Consider the following 24,921-nt stretch of genomic DNA (forward strand, 5'->3'; position numbering starts at 1 on the left):
TTTTGGGTGTTTTTGTCCCTTGGGAGAGTTACGTCACGAAGTCTGATTCGGCTGAGCTGTACCTGGAAAATAACGGAGACTCCGGGTGGTTGGAGCTCCGCCTCCGACGGTCAAGTTAGTAACTTGAAACGGAATAAAGAGAACGGAAATTTAGGTGGGTATCTGCTCGGATTCCAAGCTCAGGTCTTTCTCTGATGTAAGAGAATAAGGGTGTAATAAATGATTCAATTGTGTCCCCAAAATGGGGAAATATCTCCCTATTTATAGGGTCGTTGGAAAATGTGCCCCTACCTAGGTCACTGACCTAGATTTTAGTGGGCTGCGCCATTTTATGGCGCTCCTAGGAGTTAGGGCCTTTGAAAGCCGCCATTTCAGAAACATATCTGAGGGCGCCAAGTGTCAAGAGGATGTTGAGCCACATGGGCCATCCTGAGCTCGACACGTGGCGACCTCTCATTGGTCCACGTGTCTAGGGTAAAAATACCCTAAACATTTGCCCCTCACAGGTCGCACGTGCATGTCACGTGGGGCCTGTGACACGTGTCCACCTTTCATAGGTGAACAGTAACGGGTAAAATTTTGAATTTCAAATCAAAATTTTTCCCCCACTTTTACTTTCTATAAATAGAAAGTTACCCCCCCTCCTTTTCACGCCTTACGTTCATATTGACTTTTAGAGAGAGAAAAAGAGAGAGATTCTAGAGAGAGTTTTCTCTGCTCCCGCCTACATAACAGCAAGTTTCAAGCTTCCGAGTGCTAGCAGTACATCACCCGGTTCACCGGCTGTAGCGGTTTTCAGATTTTTCAGAGTTAAAGCAAGGTAACCGCCTGTACCATTTTAGCTTTTCTCCCTTTCAATTTACATACAATTTTTTCCGTCTGTATGCCCGGCTTTCTTTAGAGAATATAAATGAGTTCCCAATCCACCCACTCGGCACTGCCTAGGACACTCAGCCGATCCCCCGGAACGGCTGAGTCTAGAACAGGGGGTGCCTCTTCTGAACTGTCGGAACCAATATGCTCATCTCCGAATTCCTCCCTCTCTGTGTCTGTGCAGGACACAATGGCCAGAACGAAACAAACGGCCAGGCGGTCTAAAAGCCGGCGCACCATGAGAGTGTCAGCCGATGAGGTTTTCCCGGAAGGGGATCAGAGGAATTGGGAGGAGAGCGGATCTGATGAAGAGGCTCCCTCTACCTCCAGGAGCTCTGGAGTAAGAGAAGTGGACGGCGAGGGAGCCGCCTCCTCCAATGAAGCCGGCGACGCTGAGGCCGGCCAGGGATCAAGAGCGGAATCCTCTGGCTCTGACTAGGGGGATTTTGCGGCTGACTATTAGCAGCCGCCCAAGGTTCCTGACAATCCCAACCCCAAAAAGACCCGGATGGTGCCGAGTAACATTGCCCTTCTTAATAGCGGGTTCAGGGCCTTTAAAGAGAAACATCCATTTGGAAAGGGTTGGGAAGTTATTGTCCCTCCGGCTGATGCTGTGATGGCCTGGGGGGACGACATTGACCATGCAGATGATTACTTCATCTGCTATGAGACGGTTATAGAAGCCGGCCTCCGGTTCCCCCTCCACCCCGGGATTAGGAAAATCCTCAAGGGGTATGATCTGGGGGTTTGGCAGCTCACCCCTAACTCGTGGGTGAACATATTAAGTTACATCGCCGCCTGCGAGTTTCAAAACTTGAACCCCAGTTTCTCTGCCTTCGCTCACATGCACTACTTGATCAAGGCTCCAGGCGGCCATGGGGCATGGTATACACTGACTACCTTGCCCCAATACTTGATGAATTTGGACAAAGTGTCCAAATGGTCCGGGTGGAAGGACAAGTTCTATTTGATTTCCTCTCCAACCCTAAGACACAACCGGACACTGCGCCGGTACAACTAAGGGTTGGAGAGGAAATCAAATAGAACTTGTCCTTTAAAATCCCACTAGCTTGAACCCCACTGTGATCATACACTAAAATACGGTGGCGTCCAAAAGGGAAGAAGATAGAGCAAAAGAGTCGCCAACAAGTTTTTAAGGAACTTATAAACCGTTCACGAGGTGAAGGTTACACCCCTTAACGATCCAAGAGATCGTCAACTCCATAAGGTCATGAACCAAATAAGGGTCCGGGGATGAAGGTACAAATCCAACCTAAAAGAGATTGAACCTGCCCTAATAATAGGCCTCTACTTTATTCTGCTCGTATTCATGTGCGCTTTTTGACTAACATGCAATCAATAGGATTAATCCTAAACCTGTTTAATCTATGTTGGTTGAATTTAATGCACAAACAAATCTATTATTGGCGATCACTTGAATTATGATCATATTTACCCTAACAAGATTATTAATTATCTTATTAAGCGTGATTACAAGTACAAATTCCCTTTAACATGCATAAAAGGTGTGATCAAGCAATAACAATAAATATAATATGTATCAAGCAACATAATAATAATCAATAATAATTATAATTAAAATAATCATGAACAATAACGAATATCATAATCATAGCAATCATAATTAATAATAATCATAATTATAACAATATTCATGTTAAAGCATAATAAAAGTAAGATCCTAGGCATGATACTAACCAGATTAATAACAAACCCTAGCATGTCACTAAGCAATAAAAATCAAATCTTTAACCCTAACATGATACTAACATGAATTAATATTAGGAAGAACATAGGAAGCATCATAACAATCATATTTAATATTAAAATACCCTAGACATGATACTAGGAATCATAACAACAATATAAACATGATATCTACATCGTAATATCAATAAATCAATTAAAGTACTTACTTTGATGCCTCGTACCTCTTTCTAATAACAAAATACACACGTTAGTAACTTCAAGGAAAATAATAATCAAACAATTAAATTAAATAATTGAAAGAGAGATTTGGGACCAAACCCTCAGAAATTAAACCTTTCACGTCTAGGGCGAAGGCAACTTCGAATATGGCTAAGTGTTTCTAGATCTTGCGAATGCGGAATTTTGTATGAAAAAGCAAGAAAGAATTGAAGAAAGAAAAGAATGCTAAAGAATTAATGTTGACGAAAGCTAATTAAAACTAATTGTTGATGAGAATTCGTGAGAATTGGTGAATGAAAACGGAGTTTTTGATACGATATTTATAGAGAAAATCAGCCAAAAAAGATAATTTAACAAAACAGAGTCTGAAGATCGCAAAACAGGATTGGCGCCAACCCTGGCTAGCTGGCGCCAGGCACCGGTGGCTAGCGCCTGGCGCCAAGCCTGGTTCCAAGCGCCAAGGCCTGGGGTTGGACGCCAAACTGGATTTCAACGCGTTTTCGAAAATCTGATAAAATTCCTGTACTGGAAGATAAAATAATATAATTTCTTCGAAAATGCTATTTGATCTTGATTAAAACTCTGAAAAGTCAACAAAGTCAACTTATCAATGCTAATTGATTAGGAATGAAAAGAACCTTCTAGAAGATTCTAGAAGACCAAAACCATTCCTAATTGTATTAGGAATGATAAATCATATTAGGCCCTCCCCTAGATCATTGGGCCGTACATAAAGCTCAAACCGGGCCCTGTTTGGTAAATTGGCCATAACTTCCTCAATATTCATCAGAATTGGGCTTATAATATATCGTTGGAAAGGTCTTTGCAAGCCCTATCCAACTACACCACTATTGGACCCATATCATGGACCAACCAAACTGGATTAGCTATTTTCTTAAAATAAAGTTTTCCAAAACAGGGAGAAAAGAAAAGAAATAAAACTTTCCGCTACACTAGACCTTTCCACACTTTCGTTTCATTCGATTATGATTCGATGTGAAAGGTACTCATCACCGGGTTTGGTTTTGGGGAGACACAAATGGGTGTCTACAGGTACCGGAGCTCAGCATTTTTTAAGACATGACTAATGAAATAGACCGGAAGCTGAACACCGTCTCTCTCAGCAAGGAGAACGGCACTGAGGGCATGATCTGAGACGGCTAGGTACATGTATAACACCTCCCTAGGCAATGGACTAACAAGTCTTGGCAAAGACTGGAGGTGTTCTTTCAGCCCTTGAAAGGTCGTCTCAGCCTCATCTCCCCATTCAAATCTGGTCTTCTTCCTGATTGCTTGGAAGAAGAAAAGGCATTTGTCACCTGACCGGCTGAGGAATCTCCCCAGAGCAGCCAGACAACCGGTTAGTCTCTGCGCTTCCTTGATAGTACGGGGTGACTTCATGTTAATCACCGCCTATATCTTCTCAGGGTTAGCCTTTATCCCCCTTTGATCAATTTGGAATCCGAGAAACTTCCCAGACTCAACACCAAAGACGCATTTCTTAGGATTTAACATGACCTTATGCCGCCTGAGTGTGGTGAAGGTTTCTCGGAGATCAGCAAGGTGATCCGCCTGCTGTTTGGATTTGACTATCATGTCATCAATGTATGCCTCTACATTCCTCCCAATTTGATTAACAAAGACAGTATTAATCATCCGTTGGAACGTAGCCGGCGCATTTTTCAAGCCAAACGGCATCACCGTGTAACAGAATAGCCCCTGATCAGTGACGAAGGCCGTCTTTTCTTGATCTTTCTTCCACAGGGGTATCTGATGGAAGCCGGAGTAGGCATCCATAAAACTCATCAAGGCGTGACCGGCTGTAGAGTTGACCAGACTGTCGATCTTTGGAAGCGGATAACTGTCCTTTGGACACGCCTTGTCGAGGTCTGTGTAATCAACACACATGCGCCAAGTCCCATTCGGTTTCTTAACAAGGACCACATTGGCCACCCAGTCGGGAAAATTACAAGGCCGAATGAACCTGGCGTCTAGCAGCTTTTTTACTTCGGCAGTTGCCGCCTGATTTCTTTCCTCGCCGTGGTTTCTTTTCTTTTGCCGGATGGGCTTATTTTTGGGGTCCACGACGAGTTTGTGGACAGCGAGATCCGGGCTGACGCCTGGCATCTCTTCCACTTCAAAGGCAAAAATGTCTTTGAATTCCTTCAGCAGAAGGTGCATGCTTGCACCCAAGGTAGCATGAGCAATCGTCCCAACCTTAACAGTACGTTCTGGACGGCTTTCATCCAGAACGAGATCAATGCTTTCGCCAGCCGGTTGGGGACGGATCTCATCTGACCGCTCACCGGTCAGTGATTGCTATTTTTTCTCTTTCTTCACCTCCACCAGCAGAGGTGCCTTTCTTTTCTTTCCGGCTGCTGGTGGGGCAGGTGCTGGATCGGCATCCTTGACATTGTCAAGGTCTATTGGTTCCTGGACGCCTGGGGTTACAGTGTCTCTGAAGGCTGAGAGATAGCACTCTCGGGCCGTCTTCTGATCCCCATTCAGGGAACCAACAGTGCCGTCATCCCTCTCATACTTGATGAGCATGAGAGATGGGATGATTACTGCCTTGGCTACGTTGAGGGTTGGCCTGCCAAGGATAATGTTATAGGCGGTCAACTCCTCAACGACCAAGAACCTGGCGACAATATGTCGCCCTTGGCCCTTCTCTCCCAGCCGGATGGGTAAGTCAATTCTTCCGGCTGGGTAGACTATCCCACCCCCAAAACCAACCAAGGGGTGGGTGACCGGATGCATGCTGTTGATATTGTATTTTAGCTTTTGTAGGCACCAGAGGCTGATGATGTCTGATGAATTGCCGGTGTCAATAAGGATCCGTCCAACCAGTTGGTTGGCAACCTTACATTCAATGACCACCGGGTCATCATGCGGGCGGCGGACGCTGCCCCTATCCTTCTCAGTGATCAAGATGTCTGGGAAGGAGGAGCTGGCAGGCGCCTGCTCATCATCATCTTTGTCCATCTTTCGAAGATGGCTCTTGGTGCCCCGGATGGTAGGGCCACCACATGAGAACCCGCCTGCTGTAGTGTAGACCGGCTCCTTGTCGGTATCCGAACTACTAGCAGGCTGGGGGGTAGTCTTGGAGGACTGACCCTTGCTTTTCTTTTTTGCCCCGGCTGGGGAATTAGAAATATAGGACTTCAGCATCCCCTTGTCAGCCAGACGCTCCAACGTCCGTTGAAGGCTGAAGCAGTCGTTGGTGTCATGGCCAACTTCCTCATGGTATTGACAAAATTTATTTTTGTTCCTGGATTGAATGGAACTTTTCATTGGATTCGGCTTCTCTAGGGACAGCCGGTCCTTTATCTCCATGAGGATGGAGTTGCAGTCCTTGTTAAACTCGTACTTTGGGACGTACGGTTTAAATTCTTTCTTCTTCTTCTGGGACGGCTGGTCAGAGTCACTAACCGCCCAGACCTCTTTTCTCTTCTTGCTCTCCTCTTTCTTTTTATCCGGCTGAGCAGGCCGGTTGTCTTTCTGCTAGTTAGACTTCTTAGAGTCCGACTGGCTACCAGGCGAGCAGAGGTCGGTGGCTTGAATGTAACTTTCCGCTTCCCTCAGGGTCGCCTGCAGGGTGAAAGCCCCTTTTCGGACTAGGTCGAACTTAAAGGTCGACCCGTCTCTCAGACCTTTGAAAAAGTCTGTAAAAGCTACCTCATCAGACAGCCCCTGAATCTGAATTCTGATCAGGTTGAACCGCCTGACATATGAGCGCAGCCCTTCTCTCTCTCCCTGCTTAACAGTGCTCAAATCAAGGCTTATTTTCTTAGCAGGGATGTTCATTGAGAAGTTGGAAGCAAACAGGAAGGCAAGCTTCCTGAAGCTATCGATGGACCCGGCTGGCAGATTGCCAAACCATTGTTGGGCAATGCCCTTCAATGTAGCCGGGAAGCATCGACACCAAGTGGCATCATCCAACCCCTGCAGATACATGAGGTTGGTGTAAGCCCTGAGGTGGTCTTCCGAATTGGTGGTACCATCATAGGTACCAACCAACACGTTCTTAACCTTGGCCGGCTGAGCCGCCTCGGTTATCTCCCGAGTGAACGCAGAAGGTCGTTCACCCAGGCGAAGCAGACAAAGCTGCCAATCCAATGGCTGGACATTTGGATATGCCGCCTGACCCCCAAAGAAGGCCGGTTGCATGAAGTGAGGGGGATACTGCCCGTAAGCCTGAGTAGGCACATACGGGACAGCTCCAATCATATGAGGGCCAGAATGGACGGTGTTACCGCTTGTCTAACTCTCATGCAAGGAGGGTGCACTCCCTGCAGAAATGTTGTTGAAGCTGTCTGGAAAGTTTGACGTTGAAGCCGACTCAGACAGCGATTGGTTTCTCTTCCGGTTGATGATCTCCCGGGCATCAAGAGTTGATTTTTTACTTCTCACCGGTTGCTGGGTCCAGGAAGGAGAATTTTTGACCAATCAATGGTCCCGGCTGCCTTCTCCTTTGGATGGGGAGTAGGCTGCCGGTTTCTGACTGACTTCCCCTTCTCTGGAGGAGTCTTCTTCGCCGACTGACCTTTACTTGGGCCAGCCCGGCTTTTGGTGATCAGCTCTTTAATTTCACCCTTGAAACTTGTCATGAATCTCATGAGTTCGTCTCGAGTGACAGGGGCTGATCCAGCGACCGTTTGGGTTTCCCCTTCTGACTGCCCAGAGGGTCGACTTGGACCCGCCTGGGAGGCGCCCCGCTCCAGAGTGTCTCTGGGCCGGATGCGTTTGGTTCTGAGAGAGTCGTCTTCGGCTGTAAAGGCTTCGACCTGAGGGTCTTCATCCTCCTCATGGTCTGTAAAAACTTCTGGGTCTTCACCCAGACGGTTAGGGGGTGGTACAAACTCTTGAACCATCTTCGAGGTACTCTCCCCACAGACGGCGCCAAATGTTTTGGGTGTTTTTGTCCCTTGGGAGAGTTACGTCACGAAGTCTGATCCGGCTGAGCTGTACCTGCAAAATAACGGAGACTCCGTGTGGTTGGAGCTCCGCCTCCGACGGTCAAGTTAGTAACTTGAAACGGAATAAAGAGAACGGAAATTTAGGTGGGTATCTGCTCGCATTCCAAGCTCAGGTCTTTCTCTGATGTAAGAGAATAAGGGTGTAATAAATAATTCAATTGTGTCCTCAAAATGGGGAAATATCTTCCTATTTATAGGGTCGTTGGAAAATGTGCCCCTACCTAGGTCACTTGACCTAGATTTTAGTGGGCTGCGCCGTATTACGGCGCTCCCAGGAGTTTGGGCCTTTGAAAGCCGCCATTTCAGAAACATATCTGAGGGCGCCAAGTGTCAAGAGGATGTTGAGCCACATGGGCCATCCTGAGCTCGACACGTGGCGACCTCTCATTGGTCCACGTGTCTAGGGTAAAAATACCCTAAACACCATCTTCTCCGACAGATCCATTACCTGTTAATGACCGGTTTTTCTAAGTTGTATGACACGTGTCAGCTACTAATAGGTTATTTTTTTTTAATTAGTAAAAAACAAAATTAATTAAAAGAAAATTAAAAAAAAAAAAAATTAAGAAACCCCCTTTTCCACCACCTTCCCCTGCCACGACCACGGCACCACCACCTTCCCCTGCCACCACTCCCTTTCCCCCGCCCCCCTGCCACCACTCCCTCTCCCCCGCCCTCCCTTACGCGCCCACCGGAACCCAACGCACACCACCACCACCTTCCACTGCCACCAACATACACACCCAACCACCAATGAAAACGCCCAGCCACCAACTCCACTGCCCCGCCACCAACACACGCCCAGCCACCAAATCCACTGCCCAGCCACCAACTCCAAACCCAAACCCCGCTAATCGCCCAGCCCCCGCAACTCCAAATCAGAAAACCTCCATTAATTTCCGTCATTGCACCTCCGATCCCCTTTTTTGGTCATGTCAGCCACCGTATAATCCCCTAACCCCCCGAAATTCTCCCTACCTAAACCTAGCCCCTAAAAACTTCCCTGACCTGCTTGAAACACAGCCCAATTTTCTGATTTCTTTGATATCGCTGGAGCCGAGTGCATGTGAGGGTTGATCCATGGAGGAGGAGGTGAGAGAGAGATAGAGAGGGAGCATGAGAGTGGGGGAGGGGAGGAGAGGAGAGGTGAAACAGCGGTGATGAGTGGTGGTGGTGGTGGCGGAGGTGGGGTTGGTGGTTTCAGTGTTTGAGGAGAGAGGAGAGAGAGAGGGAAAGAAGAGGAGTGAGAAGGGAAAATTAGAGGGGAAAAAAAAATTACCTGTTTATCAGGTCACAGGTAAAATGGATCTGTTGGAAAAGGTGGGGTATAAAGGTTCGATTTTTGAGGAATAAAATGAAGGTTGGATTTTTGTAAGGAAAAAGTGCGAAGGTTGGATTTTTCTTTTCTATTTTTCCTAAATTAAAACATGTTTTTGGTGTAATTATAAATTAACAACGTATGAATATATCCCATAATACGGCCCTGTTGGTTGTCATATTGACTTTTGAAACCATTCAAATATTTTCTTTTTTTTTTTTTTTTTTTTTTTTTGAAAACAAATATTTTCTATTAATTATGGAAAAAACATAAACCAATATAAGAAACTAAACATTGATTTCCTCAAAAAATTAAAAAAATAAAAAAATAAAAATAAATAATAAATCAATAAATAATGGGAAAAATGAAAGAAAATAAGTAACATTAATTAACTGATTTGCGAGTCATTTTGCCGTGCATTACTAAATTAATACTCCGTAGTCCGTACCAAAGAAGGAAAGTTATTAAATGCTTATTCATAGTCATTTGTGATTCATAGGTATTGAAAAGTAGGTGTGTAATGTGTTAGATTTATCTTGATGTATATACCTTAAGTTATCAACTTTTTATTAAATTTGCATGAAAATTAAGAACATCAACGATTATACTTGAAAAAACGTAAAGAAACTGAAGTATTAACCAAGGTTTGTTCATGATTTTTCAGTTTTTTGATATTAATAGTCATATGATAAATTTCATTAAAGGAAAAAAGTCAAATCTATTACTCCCTAAAATAGTCATTATTTCGAAAACTAACAACAAAAAATTCCAAACATTTTTTAAAAAGACAAACTAAAAACAAAAAAGGAAAACTAGCAATCAGGCATTCAGGCCAATCACTATATAATGTATCTAAACGTTATTTCATGAATATTGGGGATTTGGGGTTGGCTTGAAAGTTGCATAGAGAAGTAGAGTCCCGTAACAAACCTTCGAGAATCGAGATTTTTTTTTTCCTTTGGGATATGTTTGAGATAGTAGACTCACTTCACTATAGAAAGGATCCCACCAAAATAGAAGGTGGGATTTGTTTTACAAACTACGCCTTTTTAGTTTTTACCATTTCAAAATGGGATGTAGTACAACTTGTACAACTATAATGTTGTTAATTTGACTTTTGACCTGGTCTGGCTAGGAAGAGATTAAGAGAAATAGCACTAGCACACTCTGATTGTCTACTAGACGATCACTGATTCACTAAGAATGTAATCATCGTGTTTATAGTATTAAATAAATGTATTTGTATTTTTACTACGATTATGTTCAGTTCGTCTGATCTGATCTAATATGTTTTGAAATTTTCTGATTTGATCTAATTTTACTACTCAAAATCGGTCAAATTACGACAATTTTTAACTTTTATTTTTCAGCCTTTCTAGGGTTTTGATGAGAATAAGAGAAAATCGTGGAAATAGAGGTTGAAAAGGGGTGGGAAATTAGAATATCAAATAAGTGGGCATCACAATTGAAAATTTTACCAGACATCAACAATGGGTGTTGAAATCCAAAGGTTGTTATATACACTCTTGTGTATGATGCACCCAAGATATTTTTGATTATTTTGATGATTTAGGGCCTGTTCACTTCAGCTTAATTTCAGTTCAGTTCAATTCAGCTCTAATCAGCTCAGTTCAATTCAGCTTCTAATTTCCCTTTCTCATAAAATATTTATTTCAGCTCCCAATTTCATTTTCTCATAAAATATTCATTTCAGCTCATTTCATTTCAATTCAGCTCCAATTAGTTCAGTTTAGCCTAATCAGTTCAGTTCAGTTCAATTCAACTCAGCTCAGTTCGATAAATGTGAACATGCCCTTAATGATGATGATTATTGCTCATTCAATCATCAAATAATTCAAATGAGCAAAAAATAACTAAATTTATTTTTTTTGAAAGGATAAAAAAAAAAAACTAAATATTACGAGTTCTAATTTACAATAATATGAAAAAAGCAATTAAATCTTAATTAGGTGTTTTGACAAGTGATAAAAGAGAAAATATAAAATTTTACTACAATTTTTTGAAAGAAATTTAATAATAATAATAATAAAAAAAACAATTAATTAAATTATGACATTTTTAATAAAAGTATCTCAATAGACAATATTTGATAGGACCTTTTTGGCTTTTTGCTAACGAAATGCGAAATGCGTATGTAGTCAAGTCAATAATCAGATTAGTCACAATGCACACTCCGTAATTAAGTCGATATTACATACAGTCACAATAACTCGAGATATGAGCACCAAAAAAACAATAACTCGAGATATTATTCGATCGGATAACTAATATTCCCGGTTACATTATTTTGAATATTTAAACAAGAAAAAGAATCCACAAGTCTAATTCGCAAATACATTCGAACAAACAATTAAAATAAAATAGAAGTACTACTCACAAAACCTTATCCTTATCTCCTACCATAGTCAATTGTTTTTTCTTGTTATAATTCTTAGAATGAAAATCAATAAACAAATACAAAAGGGAAGCATTAAACGCAGCGTTGAAGCACCAACCCATAATCCCAGAACAAGGATATCTCGTAAAATGAACAAACAACATAACCCCAGAAACCAAAAAACTAAACACAAACTGAACAATCTGACAGTTGGTCACCAATCTCTTCCATGACGGACGAATCCCAACCGTACACATCAGATAATACCCATACATCACAGTATGCACACTTGCATTCGTCACCAACGCAACCGGAAACAACGACTGAGATGTTTCAAGCCAAATGTAGCACATAATCAGAACCGTTGAATGATGGTACACGTGGAGAAACGACAACCGTCCAGTACTCCCACTAAGAATAATCAAAAGTGTGTCAATAAACTCAACGATTTTAGAGAGGTAGAAGATGTATCCCCAGAAGAAGACAGGTCCACGTGGCGGGGTTTGATTGGCGGGGAAGCAAAAGATCCAGTGTGGCGAGGGCATTTGAGAAAAGGTGGAGAGCGAACATCCAACGGCCATAATTAAAGAGAGAAGGAGGATGATGAGGTTGTGGACGGCGGAGATGAAACGGAGGAGGGGTGGTGGGAGAGGAGAGAGAGTAGCGTGAGAAAGGAGGAAAGTGAGAGAAAGGTAAGTGAGGATTGTGAAAATGAGGAATTGGAGTGAGGAGAAATGTGTAATTTCAGGGTTCCATTCGAAATTGGTTATTATTGGGTGATGAACTAGATAGTATTTGATTGATGAAATCAACATTTTTTTTTTTGGTTTTGGGGGAGAATGTTTATGATTGTGAAAGATTGAAATGAAATGAGTTGGGATTTGATGAATGGATGTTTTTATGAGAATGGAGTGACCTTGTCAAGAAAAGAGAATGGAGTGAGGATGATGATGATGGATGATGTGGACTATTGACGACCATGTTTTTTTTTTATTTTTTATTTTTTATTATTTTTTTCCCTTTCTTTCCTTTAAAAAAATATAAAAAAATTAATGTAGTATAGGGAAATTAGGGATTTAAGGAAATGGCTAATTTTGATAATGTAGTATTGACAATACTTGTACTACCTTCATTAAAGGTTTGTTCACATTTATTTAGGTCATGTTTGGTAATTGGCTTTTTAATGGCTTTTTTATTAGCTTTTGGCTTTTGGTTTTTTTAGGTGGTCAAACAGCCAAAAAATGTGTTTGGTAATTGACTTTTTAATCAGCGAAAAAGCTGACTTTTAAGCCAAAATGAAAAAACTGCTTTGAGTAGCTTTTATGTTGGCTTTTGGCTTGTTGGCCCACAAATTATCTAATAAACAGCCAACAACCAACAATTAATTTACCAAACACTTTTATAAACAGTCAACTTAAACAGCCAATTTCAAAAGCCATTATAAACAGCCAAACATTCCAGCTGGTCAATCAAGCCAAGTGAATCAGCCAACAGCCAACAACCATTTGCCAAACAAGGCCTTAATTTCAATTCAGTTCAGCTTCAATCAGTTCAGTTCAATTCAGCTCCAATCAGTTCATCAGCTCCTAATTTCCCTCTCTCATAAAATATTCATTTCAGCTTAGTTCAGCTCAATCCAGGTCAGTTCAGTTTAGTTCAGTTCAGCTCCAATCAGTTTTCAGTTTAGTTTAGTTCAGCTCCAATCAGTTCAGTCTAGTTTAGTTCAGTTCAGTTCAGCTCCAATCAGTTTAGTTCAGCTTAATTTAGTAAATGTGAAAAAGCCCTAAATATTAGTTTCAACTTTGGGCTATCATTTATGAGATATAAAATAATTTAAAGTTACAACTAATATTTAACGGATGTAGTACATAAAGTAATGGGTGTTAGAAATTTATGACAGAGGTGTTAATTCAGATTGATGGGTTAGATTTGATTAAGGGTATGTTTACATTTACTGAACTGAACTGATTGGAGCTGAATTGAACTGAACTAGATAGAACTGAAATGAATATTTTATGAGAGATGGAAATTAGGAGCTGAACTGAACTAAACTGATTGGAGCTGAACTAAATTGAACTGAACATATTGGAGCTGAAATGAACTAAACTGAAATTAAAATGAAGTGAACAGACCTTATATATAGCTCTAATCGGATATAATTTTGTAAATTTGAGTCATAATTAATAAATTATTGAGTTATCTATCAAATCATAGACGTTAAAATTTGATTTAAATTAGTTACTGTTTGGGTCCAATTTATCCAATTGGGCCTAATCATTAAATGATCCAATGTTCCAAGGTCAAGGCCCAATCCTCCAATCAAGCCAAGTCAGTCGTGAGTCATTTGGTCCAACTTGCTATGGTCAGCCCATGATTATTTAAGGGCCCAATTACTCTCCTCTCCTCATATGCAAAGGTATAAAAGCCTTCAATTCATTCATTTATGTCATATACACTAAAGCCTCAAGCATTAAATCTCTTGCATAGCTTCCTCTCTAAATACACTGTTTGACTTCGGCATCGGAGGGGTCTTCCTCGGATCCACCCCCGAGGCCAGTTTACGTGTGTCTTGCTGTGCAGGAAACCTTCGGCCCAGCATCTATTGGACCGGACAAGTCTTCATCCACTTCATTGGACCTTCGGCAAGGTCCCATTGTTTCATCCGAAACAATTTGGCGCCGTCTGTGGGGAAGACTTTCGAAAAATCTTTAAGCCAATCAAAATAATCTTGCAATCATCTTAGTAGCAATGGCTAAGAACCGCAAGAACAAAAGCCTACGTCAAGGAGCGGGCGAAAGGCCTAAAACTCCTACACCATCGCCTTCGCCGGACAGGAACTCTTCGAAGGGTGCCAGTTCGGGGGGAGGATCATACTGGGAGGATTCCCTTTCTCCCGTAATTCACAATTCTCATCATAGACCGAGTCCCCCTCGGTCTAACAGAAGTCAGTCCGATCATGGGACTCATTCAATGCCCCAAAGTCAACCTTTGACCATCCGCTCTCACTCTCACACTCAGCCGAGGACCCCTTTGACGGGGCCCAGCTCGAAAGAAGTGGCGAGAGCACTGGCGGTGCTCATGGAGGCAATGAGGGCACAAAATATGCCTCCACCTCGTGATCGAACTCCTCCGCATACCAGGCATCAGCGGAGGAAGCTAGACCATGATGGGGGGAAGCCTCCCTCCTTCCGGGAGCTGGAAGAGTGGGAAGAGGATACTTGGAGAACTGAAAGATAGAGAAAAAAGAACCCTCAATTTTTCAAAGGATCCTCAACCTCTCGGCCAGAATCGCACAAGAGCAGCAGCTCAGCCTCTCGGCCGGAATCTGCCCACCGAGAGCGACCTGAGACTGTTCGCCGAAGCGTACTCGACCGACTCGGCGGCAGGGAGCCGAGCGTGCACAGCCGCCTCTCGTTCCCTGTAGCCGAGGCCCAAACTTCCCAGCCAGGGACGAAAACCACTCCTACCTCTCTAAGAGGGCGGAGCGCGGTCCCTTCGGCCAGGAACAAAGGCAAGGCCGTTATGCTACCCACTAGTTCCCCATTCGAGCAATGGATCCTGGAAGAGCATGTGCCTACGGTTAAAATACCGTCACATATTACATATGATGGGACTTCAGATCCGAAGGACCATATCGCCTCCTACGAGGGGCACATGCATCTCTGCCCAAGGTCCGAAGCGACTTGGTGCAAATATTTTCCCACCACTCTCAAGAGGGTCGCGCAAGCGTGGATCTCCAAGGGAGTAAAGGAAGGCTCTATAACAGGGTGGGACGACCTGTCCACCAAGTTTAAGAGCAAATTCTCCACGGTAAACCGCCGAGAGAAGACCACTGCTGAGCTCATGGGCCTGCAGCAAGGGGAGACCGAGAGTCTCCGGGACTACCTGACCCGTTTCAGCAACGAGTCATCCAGCGTTTCTCAGCTGGACCAAGGGCTAGCTGTTTTTGCAATGCAGAATGACCTTCAGCCCGGGAAATTCCTAGACTTCATGGTCATGCACACCCCGCAGACCTTGGAGGAAGCTCTGAACGCCTCGGATAAGTTCATCCGAGCCGAGGAGTGGAACAAAACAAAATACCAACCCCAATCTGGGAATGGGAAACAAAAACAATCGTCCGAAGGCCAAGGCCAGAAGACGAAAGGAAAGGCGAAAGCCTCGGAACAATCTTCGGCCAACGAGCCGAAGAAGGAAAAATCTGCCCCATTCACAGGCAGATATGAGTCCTACACCCCGTTAGCCCTTCCACGCGCTAAGATCTACAGCGTGACGAAGGAAGAGCAGAGTTATAGGAAGCCGAGACCACTCCCCGAGTGGTATCAGCGCAAAAATAAAAATCAGTGGTGTGAGTTCCACGAAACCCCGGGACACAACACTGAAGAGTGTATCCAGCTGAAGGACCAGATCGAAGACATAGTCCGGAAGAGATACTTGAAAAAATACATCGCGGATCACCGCGAGAAAAAAGAGGCCGAGAAGTCTGAAAAGGACTCTCGGCAGGACCTTGACTTCCCCCGGAAGAACAGTAAAAACGCGGAGGGAAAATTCCCTCCAATCAATGTTATCTCGGGAGGAATATGTTCTCGGAGGGAACACAAGCGACACCTTAGGGCTCTTACCCACCAGGTGAACAACGCTAGCATGCAGCCTCCTCAGTCGCCGGTGCCGAACATGACATTCATAGCCGCTGACTGCCGGGGGGTAACATTCCCTCATGAGGACCCGTTGGTGATCATCGCCACGGTGGCCAACCACGACGTCAGCAAGGTTCTTGTTGATGGTGGCAGCGGAGCAAATATTCTGTTCCGAAAGGCCTACAATCAAATTAAGCTGAAGCCCAAGCACCTCACGCCGGTATCCTACCCAGTATCCGGATTCAATGGGGCTTCAACTTATCCTGATGGGAAGGTTCTGCTTCCTGTCACCATCGGCTGCGATGAAGCAGCTAGGAACGTCATGACTGAATTTTTGGTCATCGACGCTCCTTCAGTGTACAACGTGATCTTGGGGAGACCCATAATTCACGAGATCCAAGGGGTCGTCTCAACATATCATCAGCTGATGATCTACGTTTCAGACGCCGGCTTCCCCGAAAGGATCCAGGGCAGCCAAAAGGAGGCCCGAAGGTGCAACTACCTCAAGCCATCCACTAGTCGCCCAGATGACGACGATGAGGATGAGGAGGAGAAAGAAAAAGAAAGAGAGCCAAGTACAAAAAAGCCGAAAGGTTTAAGTGCTTCGGCCCAAGGTTCTGTGCCTAGAGAAAAAGGGCCAGAAAAAGAAAGGGCTAGCTCTTCATCTGAGCCAAAAGACTCAGAGAGCCAGCCGAAGAAGAAAAAGTCTGGGATGCCTGCTGACATAGACAGCAGGCCAGATTGTGAAGAGTCCAGCCCATCAACAATGGACCTGGACCAGCATACTGAAACGGTTGAGTTGACCGAAGGAGACGCTGAGAAATGTGTAACAATCGGGATGGACCTTGATCCGAGCACCCGTTGTGAACTTATTCAACTCCTTCGGGACAACAGAGATGTGTTTGCTTTCTCGGCAGCTGACATGCCTGGGATAAGTCCAGACCTCATCTCCCATAAGCTTAACGTCGACCCAACGCGTCGGCCAGTTAAGCAAAAGAAGCGGAATTACTCCGCAAATAAGAACCGAGACATCGCAGCCGAGGTCAAAAAGTTGCTGGATGCAGGCTTCATCGAGCCTTGTCAATATCCAGAATGGCTGGCAAATGTGGTGATGGTTCAGAAGGCCAATGGTACCTGGAGAATGTGCGTTGACTTCACGGACCTAAATAAGGCTTGTCCGAAGGATTTCTATCCCTTGCCGAGGATGGATCAGCTAGTTGACTCGACAAGTGGCCATGCCTTGCTTAGTTTCATGGACGCATTCTCGGGGTATCATCAGATCTTTATGCACCCCGACGATCGAGCAAAGACGGCATTCGTCACGAACGCCGGGGTGTACAATTATAAAATGATGCCCTTTGGATTGAAAAATGCGGGGGCAACTTATCAAAGGCTGGTGGATCAAGTTTTTGCCGATCAAAAAGGCCAAAACATGGAAGTTTATGTTGACGATTCAATCGTCAAAAGCAAAAAATCTGAAGACCATGTTAAGGATCTGGCTGAAACCTTCGCCACCTTAAGAAAACATCAAATGAAGCTGAATCCGAAGAAGTGTGTCTTCGGCGTGAAGTCAGGGAAGTTCCTTGGGTTCATGGTCAGCAAGAGGGGGATTGATGCCAATCCCTCCAAAGTCAAAGCAGCGCTCGATCTTCCTGAGCCGAAAACAAAGCGGGATGTTCAGCGGCTCACCGAAAGAATGGCAGCCCTCTCGAGGTTCATTTCCAGAGCTTCGGACAAGGGGTTACCTTTCTTCAAAGCCCTAAAACTCCCAAAAACAAAAGAGCTCGTCTGGGAAGAAGAGCAAAAAGAAGCCTTCAAGCAGCTTCGGGAGCATCTGGCTCAACTCCCAACACTGGCTAGCCCAGAAGAGGGAGAAACTTTGTACCTGTACGTGGCTGTCAGCCCAGCCACCATCAGTGCAGTGCTGCTGAGGGAATAAAATAAAATTCAGCAACCGATCTACTTCGTCAGTCACACTCTAACGGATGCCGAGACTCGCTACCCTCTACTCGAGAAAGTCGCCTTTGCAGTAGTGGTAGCTGCTCGGAAGCTGAGGCCCTATTTTGATTGCCATCAGATAGTGGTCTTAACTGATCAGCCGCTGGAAAAAGTTCTCGGCAAAGTTGAAAAATCTGGTAGGCTGGCCAAGTGGGTTTTCGAGCTCACCGAATTCAGCATCAGCTACCAGCCGAGAGCAGCCATCAAAGCTTGAGCTCTAGCGGACTTCTTGGCCGAATGCTCGTACCAAGAGACGCTAGACGATGAAAAGAAAATCTGGGGGGTAGTGATAATCTCTCCCGAAGGAAAATCCTTTGAGTATGCACTAAAATTTTCTTTCAAGGCTTCGAACAACGAGGCTGAATATGAGGCAGCAATCGCTGGCCTAGAATTATGCATCTCTCTGGAAGCCGAACATGTCTGCCTGAAAACAGACTCTCAGCTAGTTGCATATCAGATCGGTGGCAGCTACGAGGCCAAAGAGCCCTCCATGATAGCCTATCTTGCCAAGATCAAATCAGTCATTGCTAAGCTGAGAACTTTTGAAGTTCAGCTGATCCCAAGGGGTCAGAATGCTCAAGCCGACGCACTCTCCAAACTTGCCAGTTCAACTCTCACTAAGCTGAACAGATCTGTATATGTGGAAGTGCGTCGAGAGAGAAGTGTCAACGAAGCACCTGAAGTGTGCTGTGCCGACCCAGAGCCCAGCTGGATGGATCCCATCCTAGCTTTCAAGCTTCGGGGAGAAATTCCCGAAGATAGAATTTTGGCCTCCAAACTGAAGAGAACCTGCTCAAGGTTCATCGTCTTCATAGGAGAGCTTCTGAAAAAGTCCTTCTCAGCCCCATTACTGAAATGCGTGGGACCGACGGATGCCGATTACATCCTTCGGGAAATTCACCTCGGCATCTGTGGAAACCACATCGGGGGAAGGACCTTGGCCCACAAAGCACTAAGGGCAGGGTACTATTGGCCCACCATGATCTCAGACGCTAAGGAGCTGGTCAGAAAATGCGTAAAATGCCAGAAATTCGCACCAGTCATCCATCAACCGGCCCAAGAGCTTCAGTCTGTGCTGAACCCACTTCCATTCGCCCAGTGGGGACTGGATATCTTGGGCCCATTTCCAGATGCCGTATACAAAAAAAAATGGCTGATAGTCGGTGTCGACTATTTCGGTAAATGGATCGAGGCCGAAGCAGCCTCGAACATTACAGAACAAACTGTCAGAAAATTCATCTGGCAGAACATTATCACTCGTTTCGGCATCCCGAAAGTATTTGTCTTCGATCATGGGAGGCAGTTTGATAACTTGCCGCTGAAGCGGTATACGGATCAGTTCGGCATCAAACTGGCATATTCAGCGGTATGCCACCCGCAAAGTAACGGACAAGCCGAAGCTGCAAATAAGCAGATCCTGAATGCCCTCAAAAAGAGGGTGGAGTATCAGAAGTCCAAATGGATGGAGGAGCTCCCAGGAACCCTCTGGTCCCTTCGGACAACCAAAAAAGAGGCAACAGGCCACACACCCTTCGAATTGGTGTATGGCGCCGAAGCCGTTCTCCCCGTGGAGATCGGTATAGAAAGCCTGCGAGTGCACCACTTCTCGGCTGAGAATGAAGACCTTATGAGGGAATCCCTGGATTTCCTCGATGAAGTGAGAGACTCAGCCCGAGTCAGAATGGCTACATACAAGCAGAGAATCAGCAAATTTTACAACCGAAGAGTCCAAGCGAGACCTCTCAAAATTGGAGACCTCGTCCTTCAGAATGCTGCTGCAGTGCAGAAAAACAGAATTCACGGGAAACTCTCAGCGGCCTGGGAGGGACCCTATGAAGTCTATGATGAGCTTCAGCCAGGAACATACCAACTTCGGCAGTTGGATGGAACTGAGTTGAAAAATCACTGGAATGCTGATGTACTTAAGAAATATCATGTGTAAACCCTTCGGGGCAGAACAATCTTTGTAAGTACATTTTGAATCGTTAAGGAAAGGCCTCAGAGCCACCATTTCTATAACTATTTGCAACTTTTTATTCTTTCAAGTTTTCTTTATTCTATCTACTCTTTAAGGGTTTTTATTCAGCCTCGTCTGAAACCTTCGCCTCTGGGTAACTGGGTTTCAGAATGCTGACAAAACTCGTCTTTTTAAAGAACTCTGGTCTTTCAGCTGAAGTCAAACTTCAGTAAGACTTGTTCTCCAAAGACATGAGTCCATGGACAAGTCTGGGATATTGCCTTAACTAAGCTTTGTATCCTAGAAAGCCATTATCTGAAGCATTGCCTTCAGTTGGTCTTGTGTTTCAGATATCCATTTTTAAAGATAGACAGAAAATCTAGGATAACAGCAACTGTTAGAAATTTTTTATTCAGCTTAGTTTGAAAGTTAAAGAAACAAAACCCAACTCAGCAATCTAAAGACTTGAGTCTTCAGATTTCTTGGGGGGGGGGCAAGAGGCGCTATCAGTGCAAGTTTATCTTTAGCAGAATTCTTCAAGCATCAGATTAAGGAAAAAAGCAATTGAGGAAAAAAGCATCAGATTAATGAAATCATGCTCGTATAACGAGCCACAAAGTTTAAGTGCTCAAATAAACTAAAAGATTATATCGGCAGCCGCCCACAAGCGGAAAATAACAGCTGCCGAAATACGTACAGAAACAAAAATAAACTGTTTGTACATCAAGGCAAGCTGAAGCAAAAATAAGGCAAAAAGAGATTCAGAAAGCGACAAGTCTGAAGTTAAGCACATGTTGATCCGCAAGACTCTGAAGACGACTGCCCGATTTCCTATGCTTCAGCCGGAGGATCAGGCTGGTCAGCTGGGTCTAGCCCCGGGGCAGCCTCGGTTCCAACAGCAGAGGAGGCAGGTTGGGCCCTTGCCTAAGCTTCAGCGGCTCGCTGTTCAGCCTCCAACTCCTGCCGCTCAGCTTCCTCCTCGGCTTGTTCAGCCTGAAGGATTTCATGCTCAGCAAGAGTGGCATACAGCATGTGCGGATCCTCGGGGTCCTGAGCCCAAAGCGCACACTTAGCCCAATCCAGCGAAGGCTCAGCATGGAGAGCCAATCTCCGAGCCACCTTAAACCCATTTATGTAGCCCATTTCGTACTCTTCCTGGGTATAAAGGCGGACCTGGAGCAAGGCTTCAGCGTCAGCCAACCTCTTTCGACTCTCCTCCAAATCCTTTTTAGATTTTTCTAACTCTTCTGAGAGTTTGGAGGAAGAAGTCTTCTGCTCATTAAGCTCCAGCTGGACGTTGGAAGTCTCGGCCTTGGCCTAGGTCAGCTCATCTCCCTTAACCTTCAGCTGATCTTCTAATTCCTTCAGCCTCTGGTCCTGGCTTTCAGCAGCAGCTTGAGCAGCAGAAAGGTGAGCATCCCTAGCCTGTTGAGCCTCTTTAGCAGCCATCCTGCTGGACTCCAGACCCTCCAGCCTCTGCTCCATCTCCCGAACTTGGCCAACAGCCTCGGCAGCGATTCGGCGAGAGATAGCCGCCCTGAAACTGGGGATGTCAAAAGCCCCCAACTCGTTGATGACGCTTTCCCCGGCCATCAGAGTAGGGAAAACCTCAGTCTCCATGGCGTGGCAGAAGGTCCGAAGGGCCTCAGCAGCCTGCTTCTCATATTTTTCGGCCGCTGCCTGCCTCTCTTCAGCAGCCTGTTGTTTCAGCTCAGCCAGCTTCGCCTCCTCCTGGGCAATCTTCGCATCCTCCCAAGCATGCTCCAGCTTGTCTTGAAGGGTTTCAATCAGCTCTACAGTGAGAGTCTGATTGTGCACAACCTGTTTACAGGGGCACATCAGAAAAAAGGAGAAGGAGAAGAGCTGAATAAAAGCAAAACAAATTAGCTAAACGGTTAAGTACCTGCATCAGCAAGCGCTGGTTGTCTCTTGCGGGGTCAGGGACCCTTTGGCTGGACTCTCCCATTCCAGCCGTGGCCTTCAGCGACCACACCCTTGCTCGGTCCACCTCCGACATACTAGATAGGTCGCCGAAGTAACCTGCAGCCCCTTCACGGTTCTGGCCCCAAATTCGTTCCCAAACAGGTTCTGGGACTATGATGCGGGGGGCCGAGAAACCCAAATCTCCAGAGTTCAGCGTCTGGAATGATGGGAAGGAAGAAGAGGGAACCTCCTGAGCTTTCTCTGGCTCAACATGTTCTTACCTTTCGGTGGAGCCCAACTGGTCTCCACCAGGGTCAGCAGCAAGGACCTCCTCAGCTTCCTCCCCCAAATCAGGTTGACGAAGTAGAGCGTCAACCTCCCTATCAATATCTTCTGAGAAACCTTCAGCGATTGGTTTCTCAGAGTCTTCAGCAGGGTGTCCCTGAACCCCCCCTTCGGATCAGGAGTTCGTTGGTCCACCTCCATCTCTTGAATTTCGGGAGGTGGAGGGGGGGTTTGAGGACGCGGAGCTTCCGGCGGAGGGGGAGCCCTCGGCGAGCGTCTACCTTCATCAGGCTCCCTTATTTGGATGCCCCCGGTAGGCCTCATCCCCGTCTGAAACTGACGAGGCCCCAGCACGGCTAACCTCCTCCTCCTCTTTGCTAAGGGCTGCTCGTCCATTTCTTCAGATTCTGACGAAGATGGATCCTCAGAACGAGCAGGCGCTTTCCCTTCTCTCCTTCCGCTCCTTTCCTCAGACTGCAGAAAGGGGGGGGGGGGGGGCAGCAAAGTGTGAGTAAAAAAAAACAAAAAAAAACGAGCAAGTCAGGAACTTACCGGAACCCTCGGCTGAGCTCTAGTTGCAGGGATATCCCTCTCAGCAGCACCAGATGTCCCAACACCTCCTTCCAAGGAGTCGATTGCTCGGGACACGTCCTCAGCTGTCTTAGCAGCCTGTGCTTCCTCGGGTAATAAAGGCCTAAGGGGATCTCGCTTCTCCCACCAAGGCTTCTGCTTGGTGTAATCGGCGACAGCCTCAATCTGAAGGCCCGTTTCGTGCGGATGCAACGGACGGTTCTTCGGAGCCGTGATCGCCGGAGCCCGATCTAGAATGACTCGTTCGACGTTCACCCCAAGCCGATTATAGTCAATACCCGAAGTAGCCTCGCTCAGCTCTGAAAAGAACAGACGAAGGTTAGACTGAGGGAATAAGCATAAAAAATAAGCAGAAAATTAAACAAGTCAAGGTCCTCGGCCCCAGCCGAACATACTTACCATCCCTGTACTTTCGGCTGAGGCCGACAACCGCCAACATCTTCTCTTGGAAGACGTAATGGTTATCCGGAAGCCATCTGGCCGGGAGAAATCTCATTCGGCCAACTCCCCCAGGGTTATTCTGCTTCCCGAAGAAGCTCATTTGCTCGTAGCTGGGGTGACGAGCGGCATCAGGGTCCTCAGGGCCCAGATCCTGCATGTTCGGATCAGGCCTGGAGAGATATCGGGGAGCTTCAAAAAAATAAGGGTGCTCCGGATCAGCGGGAACTCTCACCCAGACCCATTGACCTCTCCAATCCTTATCCGAAGAATCGTTCGGCCACATAGTCAGATATTGGGGGCGGCTCTCTATTCGCCACCAGCCTGAAGACCCGTGTTGGCCATACACGCTCTGGATGTTCTGCACCAGCTGATGCATCCTTTGGAAGCAGTGCAAATTCGGCTCAACAGCAAAAAACCGGCACACCCAGAGATAAGTCATCACCCGCCGAATACTAACGGGTGTTAATTGGCACAGGGAAATCCTATACTTTATTAAAATATCCCTGACGAAGGGATCCAAAGGGAACCGAAGCCCATATTGTAATTGCCGAGTGTACACCCCTATATATCCAGGAGGGGGACGGTGAATCCTGTCAGTCGGCGAAGGCATTCGGCACCAATACCCATCCTCTTCGAAAATGCCGTAGTGCAACTCTATTTGCTCGGCGAACCGGTAGGTTTCGGCATGCCGAACCCACCACGAGTAAGGGGCATTTCTCACCATGGCATCCTGAGCCTCGGCGTCTTGCCATTCGGCATGCCCAGGGAGTAATTCCCAGAGCACATGGGGCAAATCTTCAGCCTGCCCAGCCCGTTCTCTCTGCTCAGGCTGCCCCGCCTCGCCGGCCCCGGCGTCCTGCTGAGGCGGCGCGACATTTAAAGGAACGACCGGAATTCCCCTCTCCGGGTCTTCCCCGACTCGTTCCCCGTTCCAAATATCGGCGCGGTCACGGGGATCCCCAGCCTGGCCCCGTCGACCCGGTTGACGCCCTCTTCCTCGAGCCATAACCAAATTCGAAGAAGAAAAGTAGGGAGAAGAAGAAATTCTCTCAAAAAGGCAAGAAAATCAAAAGAACTCGAAGAAATTTACCTTCAAATAGGCCGGAATGCGCCGGTCAAGTCAGTGGGAGCGACGGATTTGAGTGTCGAACTCGGATTCGGGGATAGTGCGCTAGAAATTCGAAGCGAAAATGGGTTTATGCGAGAATTCGAGTGTAAGTTGGCGAAGAAGCGAGGCAAAAATTCGAATCAGACCTTATAACTCCAGGAAGGAGAATCCCAAAGGTCGAAAAGTTCAAATTTCTCTTAAATGCCTCCTTAATTAGCCGTTAAACACTTTCTCACTTGATTAACCGCCCATTATCCACTCCACTTCCCGTTAATTATCCAAATTACAGTTATTTAATTAATATCTGTTTAAAAATTTAAATCTTTGGATTCAATTAAATCATTTACTTCCCTCCATTTTTATTGGATTCAAACCCGCCCCGTCATCCTTACAAATCGGGTCTGGGGGGCAAGTTGTTTGGGTCCAATTTATCCAATTGGGCCTAATCATTAAATGATCCAATGTT

General features: G+C 45.6%; 1 protein-coding gene across 1 annotated transcript; it reads right to left on the reverse strand.

Annotated features, from left to right (window-relative positions):
* Positions 1–11,389: 11,389 nt before the first annotated feature.
* Positions 11,390–12,484, reverse strand: LOC145559880 (fatty acid elongase 3-like). The gene has a single exon (XM_081621158.1). The coding sequence runs from the start codon at positions 12,331–12,333 to the stop codon at positions 11,515–11,517; it is 819 nt and encodes a 272-aa protein (XP_081477284.1). The 5' UTR covers positions 12,334–12,484; the 3' UTR covers positions 11,390–11,514.
* Between the last annotated feature and the right edge of the window lie 12,437 nt (positions 12,485–24,921).

This window comes from Chenopodium album, chromosome 9 (assembly GCF_948465745.1).
Source record: "Chenopodium album chromosome 9, dcCheAlbu1.1, whole genome shotgun sequence".
Taxonomy (NCBI): Eukaryota; Viridiplantae; Streptophyta; class Magnoliopsida; order Caryophyllales; family Amaranthaceae; genus Chenopodium; species Chenopodium album.